The following is a 24,457-nucleotide window of genomic DNA, read 5'->3' as shown; positions in this document are numbered from 1 at the left end:
CAAATACACACTAACTTATCTAATATAACTGGTAATTGGAAACATTCTGGAAAATTACATTGCATGGCACTTCCACACAGTCTGTTTTCAGGAGTACTAACCTCCTTCCAGCATACTGGAAGGTACAAAAGCATCATTTCTACTTGAGATGTGATTTCCATTCTAGCAAGCATGATAAACATACCTTGCCTCTACCATCTCTATTTACAAACAGAATTATCACACCTTTGTATCAACATTTATTTGCAGTTGCTTTTGGGGTTTTTTTGGCTGAAGGATTGCAGCCTAATAGATTTGAATTTTCCCTAAATGGTCTGTCCAAAGCTACCAAAGCAATGAAGAATCAAAAAGAGTCTGCATTGTGAAAACAAATGATGCGATTTTGTAATAGCATCCTGACTTTCAAAATACATTTTCTACAAGACGCTGATGGGTATAGCTCTCTCAGATCCATTTTATATCAGCTGAACTTATTAAAACAGTAACAACATACTTCATGAAGAAAACTCACCACAAAGTTACAAGTTTGCTCTTGTATCCAAGTACTTTTTATTGCCAAAATATGGGTAATATGGGAGACAACGCAGGTTTCTTTCTGTTCCCTTGTTCCCATAACATACTATCCACCCGAATTCACAAATCTGGTCAGAGGCATGTACGCAGGGGTTAACAACTTCACAATTTATAAAACAAGTGTGCCACAATGGGTTTGCCTTCAGTAGGAAGAAATTAACTTAAGCTACAAACTTGGCTTCTTTGCAAATAGCTTACCAAGAGAATGAAGAAAGAGTAAGAAGTGCTTTACAGCAGAATCTCTTCAACAGAAGCAGACTTGGGAATTCACCTAAAGCAGTAGTGCTGTGCATTACTGTACACTGCACGTGCACTGCACATGCATTTCTGTACGTTCCTACAAAATTGCCTTTTGTCCCTTGTCAACAATCAAACTGTACCCGGTTTGCTGTGGTCGCTGGCAGCAGTATGTCCCTATGCAAAAAGTCCTATTTAGGGCAGGGTAGAAGTATGGGCAAGTCAAGAAACAGCAGCTATGGTATTAGAGCTAAGGTATGATGGGACACAAGCTTGTCCTCTGAGAGGAAGCATCAAGATCAACTCCAGGAAAATTACAAACAACCAAGCTCAGACATATGTAGCGCATTTTAACATAAGCCAAATACAGTGCCTTTTGTGACTAGCTCAGTACCAGCAGTAAGATTTCATTCATGGAGTTCATCCTGCCCTGGATTCACTTGTCTCCCCCAACTTCTGCTACATCACTATACATCAGTAGGTCTTACAGGCAGTCCCTGCCACTAAATACCCCTCCTCTCATATGTTTTGCTGATACTTCACTATCCTGGATCTTTCCCCCTACGAGAAGGAGTTCAGTTTGCTCTGCATAAAAAGGATGTGAGATTTATAAACTCGTATCCCATGGATTTAGTTTACGACTTGTCAGAATAAAAAGCACGTTTTGAACAAGTGAGTGAAAGCCCATATGTGTATCTAACACCGTTCCACCAACTGGCCTTATTTAATCAGATGCCAAAAATGTGACTAAGACTACTCACTGCATTTCCACCCCAGAAAGATGTTTGTGACATGAGGAAAGAAAAACTCTTTACCTTGTTTGTTGTTTCTTCTCTGTCTTCTGCTGTAAATATTAGTTGTTTGTTGATCTCTTCAACACTAATCAAAGATCGTGTTTTGATAAAATACTGAAATGAGACGGCCTCAACATATTCTTGAAGTCCTGCAAAAACAGAATTAACTAATGATTCAAACTTTCCAGCAGCGATCTAGGCTCACATATATTTATTTTTTGAAATCTTTTAAGTGAGACTATTTTAAGTTTACTAGCAAAAAGTGAAAGCTAAGATAATCCAGAAATAACATTGAAAGATAATCCAACATAAAATGCTTCTTAAGTACGAAAACCAGACCAAGAACACAGTAGATAAACATCTTCAAGTTTTCATTCCAACTGCATTTTTCATTATTCAGAACCTTCTGTAATTTCAGTGTAAAGCATCATGTTACTCTCAGAAACATACTGAACAGCAGCTCCCCATAATGCCCCTCCAGGGGTCTGTATTGGGACTAGTACTGGTTTAATATCTTCATCAGTAACACAGTGGGATTGAGTGCACCCTCAGCAAGTTGGCTGATGACACCAAGCTGTGGTGTGGTTGACATGCCTGAGAGATGAAGTCCCATCCAAAGGGACCTGGACATGCTTAAGAAGTGGGCCTGAGCGAACCTCACAAAGTTCAACAAGTCCGAGTGCAAGGTCCTGCACCTGGGTCAGGGCAACCCCTGGTATCAATGCAGGCCGGGGGATGCAGGGATTGAGAGCAGCCCTATGGAGAACTTGGGGGTGCTGGTGGACGCAAAACTGGATGTGAGCCAACAATGTGCACTCGCAACCCAGACAGCCAACAGTATGCTGGGCTGCATCAAAAGAAGGGTGACCAGCAGGTCGAGGGAGGTCATTCTGCCCCTCTGCTTCATGCTGGTGAGACCCCACCTGGAGCATTGCATCCAGCCCTGGAGCCCTCAGCACAGGAAAGACATGACCTGTTAGAGCAGGTCCAGAGGAGGGCCACAAAAATGATGAGGGATGGATCATCTCTCCTGTGAAGAAAGGCCAAGAGAGCTGGGGTTGTTCAGCCTGGAGAGGAGAAGGCTCCAGGGAGACCTTACTGCAGCCTTTCAGTACTTAAAGGGGGCCTATAAGAAAGATGGGGACAGACTTTTTAGTAGGGCCTGTTGCAATAGGACAAGGGGTAATGGTTTTAAACTAACAGAGGGCAGATTCAGACTAGACATAAGGAAGAAATTTTTTACAGTGAGTGTTGAAACACTGGAACAGGTTGCCCAGAGAGATGGTAGATGCCCCCATCCCTGGAAACATTCAAGATCAGGCTGGACAGGGCTCTGAGCAACTTGATCTAGTCAAAAACGTCCCTGCTCATTGCAGGGGGGCTCAACTAGATGACCTTTAAAGGTCCCTTCCAACACAAACCACTCCATGATAATGGAGCTTTTAAAATACAGCATTCATATGGTGGAGAGTGCAGATTACTATTTCACAAGCTTACAAAGAAACAGGACACAGTGCAGAGAAAAAGACTGCAGATAAATCAAAAGCAAGGCAGCTCACCTACAAAAAAGAAGTTTCCTTTGTTTCACCTTACTAGCAACAGTAGATACTTGCTTAAAACTGAATTTCCCACCTCTCTGTTTTGCAGGAATTGGTGAACAGGCTCCTTAAAACATGCAGGTGAGGTGAAATTCGTGTTCAGGACAAAGCATCTGTTGTTACAAATCACGCCAGAAAAAAAAAAAACCCATAAAAAAACCCCACAAGCAAAACAACAAAACAAAACCCAAAATCAAACACACAGGACTGTGATATCCAATAAGAGGAATATACTGGACAACAGCTTTGTCCAAAAGAACTTTCACTCTAAAAATGCAGGGGGACAAAAGGAGCTGGTGTGTTGGCAAGGAAATGAAAGATGGGATAACAAACGTAGCTTGTACCAATTTGTACACCATCTGTAGCCACCTGCCACAATCACCGCTCGCTACCTACTTAGCAGATGGTGATTTTCTGTATGTGTTATAGCTAAGGTGAGATCTAAAAAAGAGCTTGAATGTTCAGACAGCAAATTCACAGGCTGTCAGTTTTTTCTTATGTGCAGAGCACATATTTGGGGAAAGCATGTGGGAAAAGTTCATAAGCAGAAAGCTGAAGTTGGCACTGTCGGTGGAAAAAAAGCAGAAACAAACCTGGAACAAACAGCCATGGCAGGACTAAGCTAAAAAAAGCCCTGAAGACAAACTCAATGCACGTGTCTATCTGACCTATGGACAGAGAAAGCACCAAAGGAGGAAATCAAAAGAACAGACTGTAATATGACAGAGATGGCTCAGTAGAGCCATTCTGAGCTGTTTTAAGGGGATGGCTTCACTTCATGAGAAACAACGAGGTGCCATGGCCGTATCAGGCTGCAGGAGAGCCAGGATTAGACAATAGTTTTACTAGTCCATGAAGTTAGAAAATGTGGAGGTACCCAAGGGTACCAGAAATAGAATCTTAGTTCCATTAGAATAATTTTTAAATCCTCAACTGACTTCTACAGGGCCAGGACCTCAGCCTACGGAGATATGCAGAAGCAGCAAATTTAGACTTCATCTGGATCAAAGAAAAAGTCTAAATCAAAAAGATGACAACACATACGTGAATAACAGAAGAGGGTGGAAATACCTCCGAAAAACTAGAGGCAACCTCCAGGGAAAATTCAGTTGCAGAAGGCTTTATACATACAGTCACAAAAGCGTGATAAGTGACCTGCATTTTTTTCCTTTTAAATATGTATTTGCAAGGTGAGCAGAGGCAATTCAAATGGCAATTTAGCCTGCACCTCTTATGCTTCTGTACAGCAGCAGTGGGAAAAGCAGAATAAGCATCCAGCAACCAAAGCCACACTTAGCACTACTGTTCACAAGTCAGAACACAGACACAGAGCTGCAAGACCAATTAAATACAATAATTTAATCAACTGAATTCAGGTAAAGCATTCTGGGCACAAGCAATAGAAGAATACTAGATAAAAGCTACTCAGGATCTTCTAAGATAAATAACTTCAGAAGTTGCAGAGAGGTAGATTTCATCACCCATTCCCTTCCTGACTTACCCTGTGATGTAACACAGCCAGTAATTCATTACGAAATTTTGGCTTTTTCTGTGGACAAGCTGTACACTACCAGAAACAGCTGCACTCACACAACAACATCTGTGAGAATCTACTATCTGTGGAGAAGACTATCGCATATGAAGAATCAACCTGGCGTTTTCCCAAGTTCTCAGAGAGATCAAATCGGCTCTCAAACTTTTTAGTAAACAGCTTTCTCGATCAATCATAACTTCCAGTTTCAGCTCACTCCACTATTCCACACACATTTTGTCCTTTTCCAGGAGAAGTGTTTGGCTCTTCCATTCATTTATTTTTATGTATTTTTTTTATATAGGCATATGTGTATATATATGTATGTATAAGCACACAGTTTTTGCTTCCTCCCACCATCCCACCCTAGCTGACATGTTCCACTCTTCTTGCTCCTTCTGTTTAACACCATCATGTGAGTGTTGTGCACACAGTCTGGTTTGTCATTTACTGTCATCTTTTCACAATTAGGGATCTCCCACTATTTACTACAAAACCTCATTTAAAGTTGTCACCATTACAAATAGACCGGTAACAAATCCTGGTAACAACTACTTTGCAAAGAACATTCATATTCGACTTTTTTTTTTTTCTTTTTAAAGTCCTTCTTGCAGAAGTAGCTACAAGATGACACTTCAATGACCCAAGACCTTGAAATAAGGTGTTTCCAGGTGCAGGTAGAAGGATGTTTAAACATGTTATATTTTACCTTAATGGTAGGACATCCGCTATTTTCAGCAAATAATCCCCAAGGTGAAAAACCCCATCCCATTTCACTACACCATCCAACAATACCTTTCCCCTCATGCTTTTGTTTTGGATTTATTCCAAAATTGGCTTATTTACTGATTGAGCTGCCAGTAATGGAATAGTTTGTAAGACTGCCTTTTATGTAATTTTTTTTTCTAGTACTTGGACCAAAAATCCCAATTAAAAGCACTGTATTATTTCTACTACCACTTCTTATAATTACAGATGTAAGGTAACAAAATTATTAAGTATTTTGATACTTTATTACATCTATTCTATATAAATAGCTGACACTAGTGACAAGTTACAGTAACCCAGTGTAAGAGCTTCACTCTGTATTTTAAAAACTTATTTTCTACAAAAGAAGTAGAAAGTTACACTGAGATATCTTCTGAGAATGAAAGGAGATTTTGTGCCTAAAAGTTTGTGCACTTTTTTTTGCCAGCTGTATCAGTTGATATTTAAGACATTTCTCCTCATCTACATATGCAAGCTCCAAGAAAGAACTGTTAAGTAATTTCTCTAAGAAACTCAGCAAGAAATCAGCTTTCTTCAAAAAAACAAGTTATTGGAGTACTCAAAGGGTCAAATGAGTGCATAAGGGGTAGGAAAAGATGGTTCTATTAAAAAAAAAAAAAAAAATCAAAGAATAGATATACTTTAATTGCAGGAGTCAGGTTAGGGTAAACAGAATCTAATTCCACCCGAGATGTACCTGCATGCATGCATGCATGGAAGTTTTAATCCAGAACAACAGGTCAAACGAGGTCAAAGTTTCCTCCTAAAATTTTTACTTCATTTCCTCCTTTAAGTATCTTTTCAACAGTTTAAAAACGGGTTAAAAAGGATTTCATGCCTCTCAATTCTCAAGGTTAGCAACGTCAATGTTACCTGTCATATTCCTGAATAAGCTGCTTCTTTTCCTATTCCTTCTCAAACTCATGTTCTTTCTATCCCTTTGTCCTCTTTCCTTCCTCTTTCTCTGCATCTTTTTGCTCACAGAGCAGCCTATGCTGACGGTTGGGACACAAGCAGATGACAGCCTGTGTTCTCTTACACAGCTCCTCCCCTAAACCATGCAGCAGGAATCACACACCAACAGCAGCCACTAGGAAGATGGGAGGAAAATATACACAGCAAGTTTCCTCCAGATCACTATATGAAGGGTGGGGCACATTATTTACAGGGCAAGTCATGTGAAACTAACCACTTGCAAATTCATTACAAAATCAAAACAGCACAGCCACAGCTCTATCTTATCATCATGTTCAGGCTGGCAAGTCACATTCTCATTAAGAACAAACCCCAAAACCAACAAACAAACAAAAACCCACACCAAAACCCACAGAACCCCCCACAACCCAGAAAAAAAAAAGAAGTCATATTTCTGTGAAAATCCCAACTAGAGAAAAACCAAAGTTAAACTAGACAGCCCTTATTACTAAGCTCTGCAAAATATGGGAAGGATGGTAGACTTAACACATTTCTACAAGTGTATTGATCAGCGAAGGGGAGAACTGGTGAAGTAAGCAAATAATTAACTGGGTACATCAACTGAAACAAGTACAAGCAATAAATTGAAAAGTATTAATACACAAATTAAATCATTTTGCTTCAGAGTCAGGATCCTATTAAGATGAAACTGACAATTCACAACTTGGCCTTTCCCATTTAAGTTGTCTACAGACTTGGCAATGCTTCCTTAGATTCACAGGTCTCTTCCCAGGCACAAGTTATAAAAACTTAAGTAATTAAACTAAAACTGAGGCTGTGAAACAATCCAACTGCTTTGTTGATTGTGAGTGTGAAGTCAAAGGTTAATTTTGTAATAGCAGACTGAAAGAGCATGAAGCCAGCTAGCCTCAGAGGCAGGCATGCTCTGGACATCCTGTTGTGAAAATGGCTTAAAAGAATAATTCCACACAGGGATTAATTTTATAAAATGGGACTAACAAATACAAATAAAAGCACTAGAACAAACGCCCATAAAAGCTTACAAATGAAAAAAAAGATAATTCTATTCACTAATACGTCAAAAGAATTTTTAAGGGAACTGGGGAGACAAACAACACAGGTAAGTCCACATCCACATGAATAAACTGCTTCATTTTATCAATCCAGTTTTGAAATTAATTTAGGAGTCAGTACGAAGCCAGATATGAATACCTGTCAGAAAAACGTATTTTAAATAACCTTGAACTGATTACTAAAGGAATATAAATAAGAATGTACATTACATCTAACAGTGATTTGACTAAACTGGTTTACTATTATATCAATAATTGAACTGATGCAAACTTCTCATATTAAGCCCTGAATGTTTTGGTGATTAGTCAGCTGCTACTTGACATATCTGTGCTCATCTTCCCTTCTAGCTGCATGTGTTGAAGTGATGCATTTCAGAGACTGAAGTGTTAATATTGTTTGCACTTTGTTTAACGTTGAATGTACATCCACTTTATGGAAAAGGTAATCCCAAAATCAGTCTGTTTTCCCATTAACTGCAGATAATACAGGTTCCCTATTTAATAGGCACAGGTGCCTGTGAGAGTTAAATTATTTCCCCAAACAGGCACAAAACCCCTGCACAAAACTGCAAAGAGTATTCTAATCTCTCATTGCAGAGAACAGTTTAATCAAGCCTTTTTGTTATTGTTACTAGAAACACATATGTACATATGACAAACACTAGTTTTTTTGCAGATGACTCATAGCAGATGAGAAATTCATAAGCTTTCATTTTGCTTCTACTTGAAGACCCGAGGGATATAATTTTGTAACAAAGTTTTTTGTTCTGAAGGGTTTGTTCTGGGGTTTCTTGTTTATTTCTCCCCCAAAAAAGCAGCAGTTCTGAAGAGCAGTCACTGTACTACATGAGTAAAAAACAAACAAAAAACCCAAAGTTATTCTTGTGACAAGTAAGTCTTCCTGATTGCTTTGACTACCTCCAACTGCCTTGATAATTGATACAGAGTTTTAAAAGTCATTCAGTTAGATGGCAAATTTTACACTACTACAGCCTTCAGGCTTTTTGTTCAAGCCACCAAAGAAAGGAAGCTCTGACTCAGCCAGGATGTTAAATGATCAAAGAAGGAAGAGCACCTAACAAAACACAGCTTCTTCAGTTCAAGCCCCAGTGAAAGTTCTCCTCAAGACAATGTCATTTCCATGCAATAGCCCCAACTCACTAGCATGTCAGAAGAACCAGTGGTGGCCATTTATCTTCATAAATATGGATCTGGTGAGATAGTAAAAAAGGTACATCACCACTCACCAACTTTCTCACCACGTGACTGCAAAACAAAAACCTAATCATGATGTGTTATACTAGTTGTTTCCTGGAATGGAGTTCCTCTATGACACAATCCTGTGTGATTTTAAACAAACAAACAAAAACAGTTCCTAGATTTTTCTTGGTCTTCTCTCATGTTCCACCTGCACTTGAGTCCTGTAAAGGCTGGAGAGTTCTGGTCTGTGAATAACTGAATGTTAACAGCTGCAGAGTTGAAAAAAAATTCCTGAGCTAGAGCACAAGGTCTCCTCCATTTGCTAGCTATGAAACTGAATTAAAAGACAAACAACGTCACTAGTTTCAGACTGTCTAGTACAGTTAGATCTTAAGTTAGAACTAGGAAAGGACAACCTTTCTTTGGCCTGACCCACAGTAGCATCTTTAAAAGACTGTATATAGCTTTTCTTACGGACTTAACACTGTCCTGAACAGCTCCTGCTGAATTTACAGCCAACATTGAACTCAATGGCTCATTCAGGGATTAGCTGACATACTGCATGCCCTCTGTGATTACAACTGAATTCACATTCATGTTCCCAGTTGAAGTTTTTGTGTATGGACATAAAAACCCTGCAGCAGAAAGTAAAACATGAGAGGTTTTGCAGTTGCTGATTTTTCATTTTCCCTGGAAGAACCTAGAAAAAAGGCCTGAACCAGAAATAAGCAAAGGGTAGTAAAATGCAGTCATCTGAATATCAAGTTCCAAATAATCAACTTGCAGAGTGAAGAAAATCGGTTTGACTAAGTTTGTTGGCTCACTTTGTGATGTGAGAACATAAACAGAGAAAGTAACAAAACAGAGAAACAAATGAACAAAATTAGATCTGATAAATACTGGTTTATTCACTACAAATTCTGTTAATTTTCCAGTATAATCAGGAAACTTTGTTTCCATTTCTGGCATTTTACCTCTCACCCACTACAGCAGAGAGATTAATTCTTCAGTTACATCCTGTTCCTGTGTTATTACAGTTTCCCACCATCTTGCAGAAACCTGACCGCTTCCTTCATGGATAGCTTTCCTTTCAAGTTTTAGGTGTATTCAAGTACATGTCTCACCCAGGAAAAGACAATTCATGATACCTTCCTCATTCTGTAAAAAGCTCTTCCTTTGTATTGCCAACCTATGATTAAATATGCCACCTATTTTTATTAGTTTTTAAACTTTCTTAAGAAAAAAAAGAAAAAAAAGTCCTACTTCTACTGTTCCTAACAAGCAGAATAGTTCTTCACCTTGGTATTACTTCAGAAATACACAGATGTCCACAAATACAAAGGTAGCTAGCACAGCTCAAGTATGAGATGTTCTTTACATAACAAGCAGAATAAGTTAAGAACAAAAACCCAGCTAACATAGAAATCATTACATGGATAGTTCCTTTAGTTTGTGTTCTAATCCAAATCCTTCATACAATACCAAAAAAATCCCTAATATTACTTAAATAACCAGTAATCTAAATCCACCTGCTTGGACAGACCTCACTCATCTCCACAGCATTTCTTACAGCATCATGCTTGGTGGTCCTACATACTGTAGTTAAAAAATGGTATTCTAATACAATTAAAGTATTTCCTTTTCATCCATGCAGACTTAACTGGCTTTGCCCAATCCAGCAATCCAGTTTGTTGCAGTATGATTACACACCTGAAGTGACTCTAAATGGCAGGAGACAGAAATAAGCTCCATTATATCATTCTCTCAGAACACAAATAGAGCCTGCACAAGATAAATTATGTGTTAGACTGCGTCAATGCTGAACTTTTACATAGAATTTCCCACATCATCTGCGGCAGAAGCAGTCACAGAGCAATAGTTTTGACAAGGTGCTGACATTTTACAGCCTCGTCATCTAATCCTATTGAGAGCAAGTGCAGACATGATAAAGAGCTAATGAGCTTCTCTGTGCACACTACAGCACTCACCACTGCTGCTCGCACAGGCACACAGCAAACAGAAAGGTCAGCCAACAACGCTCTGGTTGCACCTCCTATCATCACTCTGTACCGCACTACTGAAGAAGCCTCAGAATAATTATGGGCTTCTCACTCCGTATTTTGTCTTAGGTACAGTTATCAGCTGTGAAGATAATATCACACCTATATTTACTCCTAGCAGAATCTAATGACCTCATTGTAAAAACACCAACATGTAGTTAAAACTATCACTCGAAGAGGATTTTCAGCCAAGGTGCCCTACAGAAAATAGTTTAAGAGCTCAAAAGCCTTAGAATTCTCTCACACATCCTTATGGTTAAGGGACAAAAAAACTGAGCAAATCTTTGAAGAGCTAGAGATTGCACTTAACAAAATCATGCTTAAAAGGTACTCTATTCAATCCCACACAATGCCAACCTATGAAGCAAGTCTCAGTTTCCCTCTGCATTGCACAGGTTTTGCATTTATACGGAGCAGATTTATAACATGCTTAGAAGAATTACATAAATGCTAAGAGAATCATAGAACTGCTTAGGCTGGAAAAGACCTCTGAGATCAAGTCCAACCGACAACCTAGCATGTCAACTCCACCAATAAACCATGTCCTTAAGTGCCACGCATCTTCTAAATACCTCCAGGGATGTCGATTCCACCACCTTCCCGGGCAGACTGTCCCAATGCTTCACCACCCTTTCAGCGAAGGAATTTTTCTTAATATCAAATCTAAACCTCCTGGCACAACTTGAGGTCATTTCCTCTTGTCCTATCACTTGTTACTTAGAGGAAGAGACAGACAGGCACCTCACAACAACCTCCTGTCAGGTGGCTGCGGAGAGCGATCAGGCCCCCCCTGAGCCCCCTCCTCTCCAGGCCAACCCCCCCAGGTCCCTCAGCCGCCCCTCACAAGGCTGGTGCCCCAGCCCCTGCCCCAGCCCCCTGCCCGGCTCTGGACACGCTCCAGCCCCTCCACGTCCCCCTGCAGTGGGGGGCCCAAAGCTGAACACAGGGGTCCAGGGGCGGCCTCACCGGTGCCCAGCGCAGGGGGACGGGCACTGCCCTGGTCCTGCTGGCCACGCTGTGTCTGCTACAAGCCAGGATGCTGTTGGCCGCCTTGGCCACCTGGGCACACTGCTGGCTCCTGTTCAGATGTCCATCAACCAGCACCCCCAGGCCCTTTCCCACCAGGCAGCTTCCCAGACACCCTTCCCCAAGCCTGCAGTGTTGAGTGGGGTTGTTGTGACTCACGTGCACATGTTGCAGAGCACCCTCTTTCTTGTCTTTAAGGCTCGTACAGGTCTTTCCTGTATACTATTGGTATCTTCCTTAGTATTTTAAATATATATGAATATAAATACCCAAACACATAAATATACACATATATAAAATCCCCAAAAATTTCTTCCCCTTCATAAATTCACACAATCTTTCTTCAGTCCTTTTTTGCACAGTCTCACAACAATTTTAAAGGAACAGTACACATTTCCTCACAGGATATATAAGGTATACACTGCAAAGTGGGCCAAAGGAGCAGGAATTCTATATTACAAATAGTAAAGCTTTAAAAATATCAACAAAGCAGAACATTCTAACATAACAAATGAAGAACTCTACATTAAAAAAAGACTTCATTATTTCAGTATCTCTTTGTTTGCTTGTTTAATCATCCCCTGGGACAATCTGTACTGTTAAGAAACGTGTAGAAAACAGTCATCAGTTTTTGTTGTTGTTCAATTAGTGCTATACTCAGTGTTTGAGCTCATGCAAGTGTCCTTTGGGGAAACGTCCTGCGTGCCATTAGCACTATTCTTAATGAGGGAAAGCATGAAACTCCTTTAGTGCTCTGCCAGAATTGTTTTATCTTCAAGTCAAAAGAACAACTGCTTGGAGTAACCCCAAAAAAAGCATTTAACAATTACAAGTGGCAAACAATATTCCCAAGCATTATAGTCATAGCACTCTTCTATTAATAGGCTAACAGTTATACTGAATAAAATATGTATTAGGCAGCTTTATTATGCAGACAGTCATGACTCTCCAGCTAAGGCTGCTACGCTGGTTTCCATTATGAGCCCAGTTTTGATCCATTTTACTCTTTCTGCGAGAGGTAGGGTGGGGAACAGGAGGATGTTTCATGTTTGGTTTCAAGACAAAGGAGAATATTTTTAGGAAGTTTGAGGTTAATTGGACATGCTGCTTTTGAGATATGGGACATAGGCGTTTCTTTATCCCTTTTTTTAGAAAAAAGCAGTTTGATGGCAATGTTTTTGTTCATAAAAAGCTTTTTAACTAGTTCTCCAGATTTTCTTTAGAATACAAAATCGGAATTGAAAACTAGGTGAAAGGAAGGTCAATACTTACAGCTCTAAGAAATATATATAGACAGAAGATCTAACACTTCTCCTAGCTACATTTATTTTCAAAAATGCATGCAAGCTTTTTCCACTGTGAAAAAAGCAAAGCAACAATCAAACACTAAAAAACAAAACTTAAAGCAACGCTTTTAATTCTTATCACAGTGCAGGGCAGAGGGAATAAAGCATTCCCCCTCACAGCTGCTGTTCATCTAACTGTCCCCTCATTCTTCATGTTTCTAGGTTTTCTATCTCAGCTTCATAATCCTGACATCAAGCATCTTCACGTCTCTCACACCTCCTTGATCCTAGCTTCAGCATGATCAAGAGTCTACAAGTCTTTACACCTGCATATTCCTTTTGTTGCCACCCCCATACCTAACTGGAGAGCAGAGGCTTTAATGAACAAGGTAAGAGTGAAGCTCTGGTTAAAGGTTTGCATTTCATACTTGACAAGTTCATTTAAACCATGCCTAAAAGCATTCCCTTGTCTTCTCAGTGACACACACGTATATTCTAACACTTGCCCTTACAAAACACACACAATGAACCCCAGCTGGCACTGAGTTCCGTCACAGGGGAACATCGTATAGAAGAGCTGAATTTAAGTAGACACTGTGGATGACCTACAGAAATGGAATGAAGGCAACTTATTTCAGCTGGATTTAATATACAGTCTTCTTAACGAGATAAGAACTACCTAATGACTGCAACAATGGGGAGATCTCAGGGCCAGGCAGTATTATACAACTGATGAGATTCCATAGACTTGCCACTTACTCATGTCACTTGAAGAGAGGAAAAAGGTAGAAGTACAGCCATTCCCAGTTCAAACTCCAGAAATGCAACGGTGACTGCATATTTCTCTCTTTCAGTTCTGTCCACAAACCCGCGAAGTTCAGACATTTGTTTGAAAGACTGCACACCTGATTGCTGGAAAGGCAGACAGCAGAGTCTACTTCTCCACCCTCTTATTATTTAGTGTACTAATATCTCTTTGCCGTCCTTTCTTTTTACCTGGAGAGGTCAGAAAGATTCATTCTCTTAAGTTATCTTAAGACTGTGGTAAAAAAATTCTTTAATTCTATGACAATCTCACTCCAAGTCCCATGCAAGTGTTAGGGATGTGCTGTTGTGGTGTATGTAACTGCGTGCAGTTCTGGGCCCCACAGTTTTAAAAGGATGTGAAAGTCCTTGAATGTGTCCAGAGGAGGGCAACAAAGCTGGTGAAAGGGCTGGAAAGAATGTCCTGTGAGGAGCAGCTAGCTTGGGTTTGTCTTGTTTGCAAAGGAGGAGACTGAGGGGCAGCCTCATTGCTCTCTACAGCTTCCTGAGGAGAAGTGGAGAGGGAGGTGCTGAGCTTTTCTCCCTGGTACCTAATGATAGGACGCATGGGAATAGTTCAAAGCTGCATCAGAGGTGGTTTAGACCGTACATTAGGAAGCATGCATTTCTTTACCAAGAAGCTGATCAAACACTGGAACAAGCTCCCTGGAGAGGAGGTCGATGCCCCAAGCCTATCTGCATTTAAGAGGCATTTGGACAATGCCCTTAACACACTTCAACTTTTGGTCAGCCCTGAAGTGGTTAGGCAGATGACTGGTAAGGACTACATGATTGTTGTAGGTCCCTTCCATCTGAAATAGCCTATTCTATTCCAAAAACTTTGCAGCTGTGGATGCACTGAGTCATCATACGCATGCAGCAGGCCTACAAACTTCCTCTACTAGAGGTCTATAGTAATTCAGGACAAATACATCTTAGTCACTTTAAGAAGGTGAGATTTAAACCACTGGGGAAAAGTTTTAGAAATGCTGAATTGTTTCTGACAGCATATTTTCAGTCGTTTTCTGAAGAGTTTATTCAGGTGTCTTTTGATGTTAACAGGTATCTTTATGCAAATCAGAAATCAATTATACAGGAGAACCAGTGTAGTTGACTATGTATGAGTATTTACCAAATACATAAAGAAAATCTGAACCAAATATTTTTCCTTAATGTCTTTGTTTTCAGGTTGCTACGGCTAGCTTAAGTTTACAAATCTTTCATACAAAAACCAAACATCTAACTTTCCAAATTTGATTAAAAACCAAAACCAGTATTTTTTTTTTTACTCAGGAGAGAATCTGGAAGTAGAAACCTAGCATCAGGTTTGCTCGCTTGCTTTGTACGACACAGGTACACACAGAAGTTATCACACAGTAGGTTTCCATCTCTCTGCTAGGTAGGCATGCTCTTACATCCGAGCTGAATGCAAGCTAATCCCAGGCAAGCTACCCCTCAGTAAAAACAGAGAGAGGTATGCCTCTTTGAATTTACCCACACAGCGCCACATGCTCAGAAAATAAGAGACAATTCAGGTGAAGCAGCTAATGCTGGGTAACTGGTTACACCATAACAAGTTTGCTCACATGGCAAGGCTGATAGTTCCTATCATGAGGTCTCACAAAGATTCAAGAGGTAGAAGACCTCAGATGCTGCTGTTTTATAGACAGCATTATATGACTCTCATGGGACTACAAACTTCAGGGGTTACTCAGATAAGGTTTCCAAGTCTCAATGAAGCTTTCAAAAATGTTCATGAAACTGAATGCAAGAATTTTCAGCTTTTATAAGCAGTGCTTCAAATAAAAACCAAAACACATTTTCAGCATGTCAGGATACTTGGACTAGCTTTATTCACAGTTTTGAGGTCATCTGCAGTGTTAACAGTTTTGAATTATCTTTCTTTTCATTGCCTCATTACAGTACAAAGCTATAGACAGCAGCAAGACACACACAGATGAAGTAGCTCTTTAAGAATAACTACTTAAATTTCATCTGAACAATGCAATGCACCACAGGTAAGGACTGTGAAATTGCATTAGAGCCACTGAAGACTAGCATGGCAAGCTCCTCCTGTTTCAGAAGTGCCAAACTGAGCTTTCACTTATGAGCTGTCTCGCTCTTAAACTTAAGTTTGTGCCAGACAATTGTACAAGTTAATCTGTGAGCTGTTTGCCCTGTAAATTACACAGATGTATTTGCTGCTGGTTTATAAAATCAATCCTACAGACATTTTTAAACAATTAAATCATTCAGGGAAAATCTTCAGCTCTCCTCAGCCGAAGAAATCTTGCCTGAACATGGAAAGATACACAGGACTCCAGTATGTTTAAACCGAAACTGATCAACACGAGACACTTCTATGCCATGTCCAAGATGTCAAAGAAGCAGTGACCTATTTTCCTATTTTAAACAAGGCATAACAATTTTAGGTAAGATTCAGATAGTCAGCAACAATTCAGCAAAGAAATATGATTTGACAGCAAAAATCATGAAAACACTGGGACTTAGTATCTCAAGGATGTTAGTAGAGACTGCTATTTACAGGGAGGAGCAGAAAAAGATGCAACTGAAACATATAAACTTTGCTTTAATGCTTGTAACAGAGGCAAAAGCATATTCTGAGTCTTCAGAAGAAAGAAAATGCTAATCTAAGGATTTTAATTCATAAACTTTGTCAACTCCAGATGGGGTCGTTTCACAAGATAAGTTGCTCCTGCTCTCCTCCTAGAAATTACAACCCTTCCGGTGGAGTAAATGAGTGTGTTGCACATACTCCTCTCTGTCACACACCATCCAGTACATCTGTTAGAACTACGCCCAACTTCAGTTTAGGTCAAGGTGCAAATCTTTCCATTTGCAGTCTCCCATTTAATTCTTCATTTAACTGCAAGGTAAGATGACTGTAGGGCAATAGTCTCTCTAATACGAGAGCTAACTTTGCTAACAACAAAGATTAATCAGAGTCCTGATTTAAACCATAGAAATGTGACAAATTCAGACCTGTGGCATGAAGAGGAACCACTGCTGCATAAAGAGAAACTGAGCGTAGTGCAAAACTGCATACTTCCCCTATTTCAAAATAATTTACCTGGAGATATAGCTCTGTGGAACTGATACATGTCTTCTCCAATCAGTTCTTGTGCAACCTGCTTAATCTTCCGTCGGACAGCATCGAGCTTGACTTCAGACTCGTTTAGTATTTCTTCCCCATTGGGAGCACTGCAATCATAGAACAGCTTTCAGAATGTGAACAAACAGTTAAAAAATATTACACATTTTCTTTACTAACCCATACATTTTCAATGGCTTTAGGAAAAAGCAAAGCCAGTATTGGAAAGAGAAACAGTTTAACTTTCATTGATACTTACTGCAGATTCTTAAATTCTGTAGATTATGAAAATAATCAACCAGCCAAACACAGTTCTGGTAGATGATGTTTATTCCAGTCCAGAATTTTAATTATTGCTTAAATAAGAACAATGAGAAATACATGCAAAGGCTTCAAAAAACGACGCCAGAAAATCAGCAATATTTGCAGAAGTCCCTCAAGCTCTTAAAAAAAATAAATTAGTATTTTGCAATACATTACAGTATTGCAAAATACAATACAGGATCTACCTCTACATGTGATTACTTTTTTTTTAGGAAGTAATTATGAACTATGCAATTCAGGAACAGGTGAAATATCTATTCACAAACATAGTATGTACTTGGCATTTAGAGTTTAGTTTATCTAATTTCCTTTAAACTTCCCCACCCTCAAATAACCTATATGGTGTACTGGTTTACAGTCTATTTAAGGAACTACTGATAGACAGGTCCCAAGAAAACATTTAAAAGCACTAAAGTTTACTGAAATTAAAGCCACAATAATAGCAAAGAGCAAAGGAGAAGGAAATAAAAATACAGCATGGAAAGCTTCCACTCTCACAAAACCAGAAATGTCTTACAAAACAGGAATCTAAAAATCAGAGTAAAGGAGTTTTTTGTTGTTGTTCTTTCCTCTACCAGTTCCCAGATACATAGCCCCTGCAGTGGGAGTAGCTATTTACAGTCAAGGCTGTAGCAGTTACTAGAATTATCACAATGCCTCCTCTTTGCAGAACAGGAGCAAGTTAAAAAGAGGGCAACTTCGTAATACCTATTTATAACTGTTACTACTATGGTAACTATAAATAGTCACTACTACAGCAGAAATGCATTGATAGGCAACAAAAAATAAATTAAAAATAGAAGGAACAGGGAGAGCTGTTACAGTTATAACACATTAAGAACAACGTCTGACACATATAGCAAATATTTTACGCAACAGGCTATGCAAAGCTTCAAATTTCTTTGTTATTCTTCTAGTTTGTCTGTGGCTTACAAAGATTGCTTGAAGGCTCATGAGAACACAAAACATGTAGAAGCTCAAAACTTCACACAAAAGCCTCTTAGACTGCAGTATGAGTTGACATAAATAGAACCCAGGTCGCCTCCTCTTTGCATTGATGACCTAGGGCAGGGCTGCAAAAACCAAAATGGTGAAGTAACTGCAGAGGTAACTGAAGGAAGAGTGCATGCACTTCTGGCCTAGCCTGCTGAAATCTGGAAAGCTCTCACCTGCCGTTACACTCTACTACTATGATGCTGTTTAATACATCAATAAAACCAACTGAGAAACCTGAACCAGCACCCTTTAATTCTCTAACTGGAGTGTGCATTCATTAGCTCACATCCACCCTAAAGATGTTCATGGGAAGTTAATTAAATTCCTCTCAACAGAACACTGCACCTATTAATCACAAATACAGAAAACACTGCAATGCAGCTTCTACGTTTCCATGAACACTTTCATGCTCAATGTGACTCACCTGGTAAACCTGTGGAGCAGAAATATTGTTCTTTTGCTTTCAATAGTTATATCACGACTGAGCTTCACAAGTCGTTCATATTTATCGTGCCTGGTGTCAAGCTCCAGCTGAAATGCTGCAGTCAATCAATATGGTTATCACATATACATAGTGTACAGGAAGAGCAGAGAGCCTGTGCTACAGTGACTGTTTATGGGCCCCAGCCCCACCAGTCTTTTCCCTGGGAATGTCTTTTCCCAAGGTGGGCAGCGCAGCTGCTCCTGCATGGGGCACAGCTGCGAAGGCCACCACCTCCCACCACCTGCCTGAGCTGCAAAATCAAAAATACTACTTTTGTTTAATAAGGCAGCATCAACCCTGATGATGCTTTAAGGCAGCCCAAACAACTTTGATGTAAAATACTTTTTTTAACTAGTAAAATGTGTTCTGCAATACTGCTGTTCAGGAAACAAGACTTAAAATTTCACCCAAATTCAGCAAGATAAATTAAAAAATAAACCCCGACAATCATTAGTAAATAAGATTTGCCAGTCTAAACCAAACCAACCAAACAAGGCATTTGGCTAAGGCATATACACTGTTAAAAATGCACCATTTAGTAAAAAGAAGTTTCATTTCACATCCCAGCTAGACATGGCCAATAGTCAAGTATTTTAATATCCCTAAGAACTAGAAGTATTAAAGCAAAGTGAGATCAATTACTTAAAGTAAGATTTCTGTCTTACAGACATACATTCCTTCTGTCTAACTCCAATGAAGGCAGAGAAGAGAGGATATGTGTCTGGTTATCACAGTCAAACATTATGAATGTTTCACAGATACCATTAACATTTTATAGATGATTACTCCACTAAATAAACTATTAATAGATACCTATAAGAAATCTAACACACCTCCTGCGTAACTGAGTTAAAACATCTGTGTGAGAATGGGGACAATTAGCTGAGAGGATACATTTTTAAAGAGCCTGACAAGTGAATATCCTCTAAAAAAGTGTAGCAGTTTCCTGGCAAGCTAAGTTTAGATGAAGGTACAAAAATAACTGTACTTCTCATTGCCTTGATAAAAACTTGGTTCCTCTTACTTTGTTCTGTTCTCCCCGATCTTCTTCTGAAACTCTAAGATAAATTACAAATACTCCTACTAATCTTCTAAATCTTTCACATGTCTGATTGGTGTGTCTCTTCCAAATTCTGAGAGTCTAGTTCACCACTAAATTACCATCAAGAAGAAATTTACCCTCAGGTCATACCAACAGGAACGTGAGGGAAGGTGACCAGTACTTTCCTTCATAGGATGCCACATATGACATTTCCAATGTCCATTTACAAATTTCATCTACCAGGAAATTCACTATTCTGAAAATCTACGATATTAGCAATGTCCCCCAGTCTCTTCCGGACAGTTGTGGCTTTTATGTTAGACTTTAAGCCTGTTAGGGACTACTAGGAAGTGTCTTGTGACCTGAACTAAAACACCAACAAATACAGTAATCTTTAGCCTAACAGAATGCAAGAATACCTATTGTACTATTGCCTAAACTGCAAAGGATTAGAACTCGGGGGATTCTCCAGGCTCATGCATCAGGATCACAAAGCCATTTCCTCCACACATTCTGCTTTAATGTCTAATCCATCACTGAAAGCCAAGACTCAATACTCTATTGATCTTGGTGATGCAGAATCAGATCATTAAAAATGACACTTAACAAATCTTAGCCTTACAAACCAAGATCCTGTCCACTCTCTGTATCACTGAGCTGTCATATTTAAAAATGTATTAAGCAAAAGAAATACTCCTTGGGTTTTGATTAATTATTATTATTAAAGAAGACAACTTCCCATTAGTTAAGAAATCTCTGGTGCCAACAGATAACTATGGCAATTCAAGTACTTTTTTTTTCCCAAAGAGATTAAAAAGAGCAACATGTGTATAACAATTTAATGTCACACATCAGGTTATTTAGATTTGGGCAACATATGTGGAAATAGTGCAGCACTCTGGTCCATCTTGCACAGCCTGCTCAATTATAAACCATCCGGAGCTCACCTTTGCTTAATACTTGCTCTGACATGGAGACAAAGACCACCAGCATCTCTGTGTGGGGCTTACGAGCACTAGTGCAATACAAAGAGTCCACCTTTGAAAAGCTGAATAAACCGAGTCACTTACATCTCTTCTGAAATTAACCAAACGCTGCTGACTGGATCTCATGGGAAAAGAGGGAAACAAGTGTTGTTTTGAATTTGAATTAATGGCAACCTTATAATAAACTGATATGCTTAACTGTGAAAAATTAAAGTTGAAAATACAGTTGCACTGCTCAATTGAAGAGCAAGTGCACGTACTTTATTCTTATAAAAGTTCAGGGGTCAAAGTTAATCACCTGCCAAGCTGACTTCCACAGAAAAAAAGAAGTATCTGTTTTAAAGAAAGCAAGGAAATTACATGATACTGAAGTGACCATCTGTAACAGCCATCCAGCTCTTACTTCTTCATCCTCCTTAGCTTCATAAAAAAATATGTGGGACAGGGAAAATCTTACACCAAGAATTAATCTGTTTCCCGTATCACATCTCCCTTCTTTTGTCAAAACTTCTCATTTCTGAAGCTCAACTTAGCCTTGTCTAATGAGAAAGTTCAATTAGATTAACTGGAGTTTAAATCTGGTTTTGTGCAAAATCCTGTAAAAACAATTTGGTTGGAGGGAAGTTTACACTTGCTTATTCAAAGAAACTGAAACATAAGCTAATTTTGAAAAGGCACTCAAACTAAAGTAAGTGTCTATATTAGTTAGCTAAACTCTTATTTTTAAAGAGCATGGATAAACAGCTACCAACTGGCAAATCAATGCATCCAGATTTACATTGAAGTAACTTAGCGATCTATGCACCACAGCCAAGGTCAACAGCCAAGAGCCTTCTCAGTCTCCCAGAGGAAGCCATCTCTTCTTCTTGTCCCCACGGCTCAGATTTTGCATTACACCTGCAGATCTTAAGTTTTCTGCCACCAAAGGGCCCAGTAACCTTTGCAGTTACCAGTAACTGTAACAGTAACAGTAACCCAGTAACCTGGCTGAACACTTAAGCCGTTTGCTTAGCATCAGGTTCAGCACAAATGGGGTGGGGAGGGGGAACCGCAGGTAGGATGAAAAAGGGAGCAAGTCAGAAGTCAGGTGGAGCTATGCAAAATCCCGCTCTCAGGACTTCACTGCACAAAAAGCAAAACACCAAGCTCTAAATGTATGAAGAAGTCCAACTAGTTTCAAGTTTCTCCCCCAGAGAAAGCTGGTTTATTCCATCACTAAATACCAAAAAATTTCCTAAGAATTTCTATACCACATTATTATAATCTGGCTTTCCAAATGCTTACTTACATTTAAAAGATGTCATCAAAGCTGAAGATGAATTAACATTCTCTTTTTCCTCTCTTCTCTGACCATGTGGAAAATTGTCATGCTTTCGTTTTCTGAACCCACCCGATCCTATTCATAAAAAATACACAAAAAAAAAATATTTAAAAATGAAGTAATTTTGCCAGAGCATAAGCAGGATCAGAACACTGTCACCAGAGCATCCCTGACCGGAGCCATATTTTCAGGCTAGAATAAGGTAACTGGATGAACCTTATTACCAACTGACATCATCTTCACATTAGCATGCTACTTTTTCCACCACATTCCTAGTGAAAATTAGAAAAAAATCCTACCGCTTCTAATGGCTGTGTGTGGTAAGATCCCAAGTCTTTTTTTTTTTTTTTTTTTGTGTGTGTGTGTGGTAAGGTCTTCATACTCTTTTATGTTTCCTTTCTGTAAGGGAATGGCTGCATGGAAATCCTTGCGTGAGCAAGGGCCTACAGGATTAGACCTTTTATTCCCCCCCCCCTTTTTTTTTTTAAATTATTTTAAATATTCAGCTCAGCAGGAGTCATTAAAACTATGTTTTCCATTACTGTAATTATTTATGTCATGAGTCTTCAGAGTCTTCAGTAATCAGAAAAAGCAGCAAGGCATAACTTAAGTAGGCCACCATTATCCAGGCATGCAGGTTTAGCTCCTGCAGTGCAGCATCTTGGGTCCTTACACTCTGCCCATCAACCAGTTTCTTCGTTTTCACCCCAATACAGCTGTTCCCTTCAACTGGCCCGATACGCCTCTTCCTTAGCCTTCCCTTTCAAACCCTCACCTCGCACTCATCTCTTTTGGACTGCCTTACTTTACCACTGACTTGTACCTTACACTGCTTCTTCCTTTTGTCCTTCCCTCATCTAGGACTGACCCACTGTGTCATTCATGTTTTAACCATTCCTCCCTCTCACTACCTCCTTTTTGTGACAGCTGTACACTTTGTGTTCCTAACAGAGGCCAAAATCTGGCAAACTTACATACAAGCATACCTTTCTGAATATGTGGAGTTCTCTCAATTTCCTTAGAAGAAGAACAAAAGGAAGCTACTTAAAAGTTACAGACGAACACTGGATTTTAAAATGTTTCCGTTTAATTGTTTATTATCCAAAACCAAAACCAGAAGTGGGCGTAGTTACTTTCTAAAAGAGGAAACTGAAAATCATTTTTTCCTTCTTTTCTGTTAGGACATGAGTTCAGGGTTTTGTTTTTCCTGTAGAAGTTGAAAACATTACAAACACAACCCCTGAAATAGTGCACAGAATTAAACTCCCTGCAGCATTCTTAAAGTTGGGAACATCATAATGACCTACAGGAAAAAACAGGCCCTCCTGAAGCGCGTGTGGTGGGGGGATGCGAGAAATAGAGAAGAGGTTCCAGTGAATAACCAACTTGAGTATCAGAGAACCCCACCAGCTGCAGGAACTGTAACTTAGGCTTAAGTTTGAAAAATAAAGAGGCCAGCTTCCTTGCGGCAGAGCCGGATTTCTGGCTGAAGGGAGGCCCGCTCTGAAGGGAGGCCTCTGTGACTGCCCAGGCCAAACCAACACCCAGGCAAGCGCCATGGCACCACTACAACCGCTTCACAGACCTAACACACACCCCGCTTTTGGCTGTACCGGCCCGGCCGCCTCTTTACCACCGAGAATGAAGATTTCTAAAACTAGAATTGCAGACGTATCTGTAAAGCCCAAGTGACAGGACGGTAACACCTGATGAAGCAGCCCCCCTCAGCGTAAGGGCAGAGATCAGTGACACCCGCAGGGCACCGCGGCCTCACGGGGGAGGCGCGCTCCCGCTCCCCAGCCCCCGCCGCCGCTTTCGCGGGCTCTGGCTCCTCACGCCTTCGCCTCCTGCCGGCTCGGGGGGCTGAACCGGCCCCCGTGGGCCCACACGGCCGCCGGCCGCGGCCGGCTGCGGCTGGACCGCCCCTCGGCGGCGGCGGCGGCAGGCGGCGCATCGGCCGCCCGCCCCGAGAGGCGCCCGCCCATACCGCTGTGCACCAGGCGGCGGCGGGCAGCTCCGCGCCGTCAGGGCCGGGGTACGCGTCTGGCTCCTGCGGCGGCCGCAGCCGCGCCGCGCACCGGGGAGCCGCCGGCTCCCACCGCCGCCGGACCGGAGAGGGGAGGGAGGGGGGAACGGGGACGCGCGCCGCCGCCGTCACCTTCCTTGCCGCTCATCCCGGTGCCGCCGCCGAGCCAGGCCGCGCTCCCCGCGACGGCAACCCGCCTCCACCCCGCCCGCCGCCAGGGCCCCGCCGCACCGCCGCGGTAGGGCGCCTGCGCGGGTGCCTGACAGCAGGGCGCCGCACA

At 40.6% G+C, this 24,457-nt stretch overlaps 1 protein-coding gene and 1 long non-coding RNA gene across 4 annotated transcripts in view; one reads left to right on the top strand and one right to left on the bottom strand.

The window, feature by feature from the left end:
• LOC130151366 (uncharacterized) overlaps positions 1–13,761 on the top strand; it is an 18,089-nt gene extending 4,328 nt beyond the window's left edge. The window contains exons 2-3 of one of the 2 annotated variants that reach the window (XR_008822564.1): positions 13,305–13,471; positions 13,561–13,761. This is a non-coding gene — a long non-coding RNA (uncharacterized LOC130151366). Of the gene's footprint in view, positions 1–13,304 lie in introns of both variants that reach the window. The other variant, XR_008822563.1, reaches the window with a different exon arrangement.
• Positions 1–24,457, bottom strand: part of TSNAX (translin associated factor X) — a 26,345-nt gene extending 1,888 nt beyond the window's left edge. The window contains exons 1-6 of one of the 2 annotated variants that reach the window (XM_056343531.1): positions 24,310–24,372; positions 23,138–23,168; positions 22,119–22,226; positions 18,743–18,857; positions 16,978–17,108; positions 1,626–1,753 (exon numbers count right to left, since the gene is read on the bottom strand). In XM_056343531.1, coding sequence (XP_056199506.1) covers positions 1,626–1,753; positions 16,978–17,108; positions 18,743–18,857; positions 22,119–22,134 — 390 coding nt within the window. In that variant the 5' untranslated portion in view covers positions 22,135–22,226; positions 23,138–23,168; positions 24,310–24,372. Of the gene's footprint in view, positions 1–1,625; positions 1,754–16,977; positions 17,109–18,742; positions 18,858–22,118; positions 22,227–23,137; positions 23,169–24,309 lie in introns of both variants that reach the window. The other variant, XM_056343530.1, reaches the window with a different exon arrangement.

This window comes from Falco biarmicus, chromosome 6 (genome assembly GCF_023638135.1).
Source record: "Falco biarmicus isolate bFalBia1 chromosome 6, bFalBia1.pri, whole genome shotgun sequence".
Lineage (NCBI taxonomy): Eukaryota > Metazoa > Chordata > Aves > Falconiformes > Falconidae > Falco > Falco biarmicus.
This window is presented reverse-complemented; position numbering and strand designations above follow the sequence as displayed.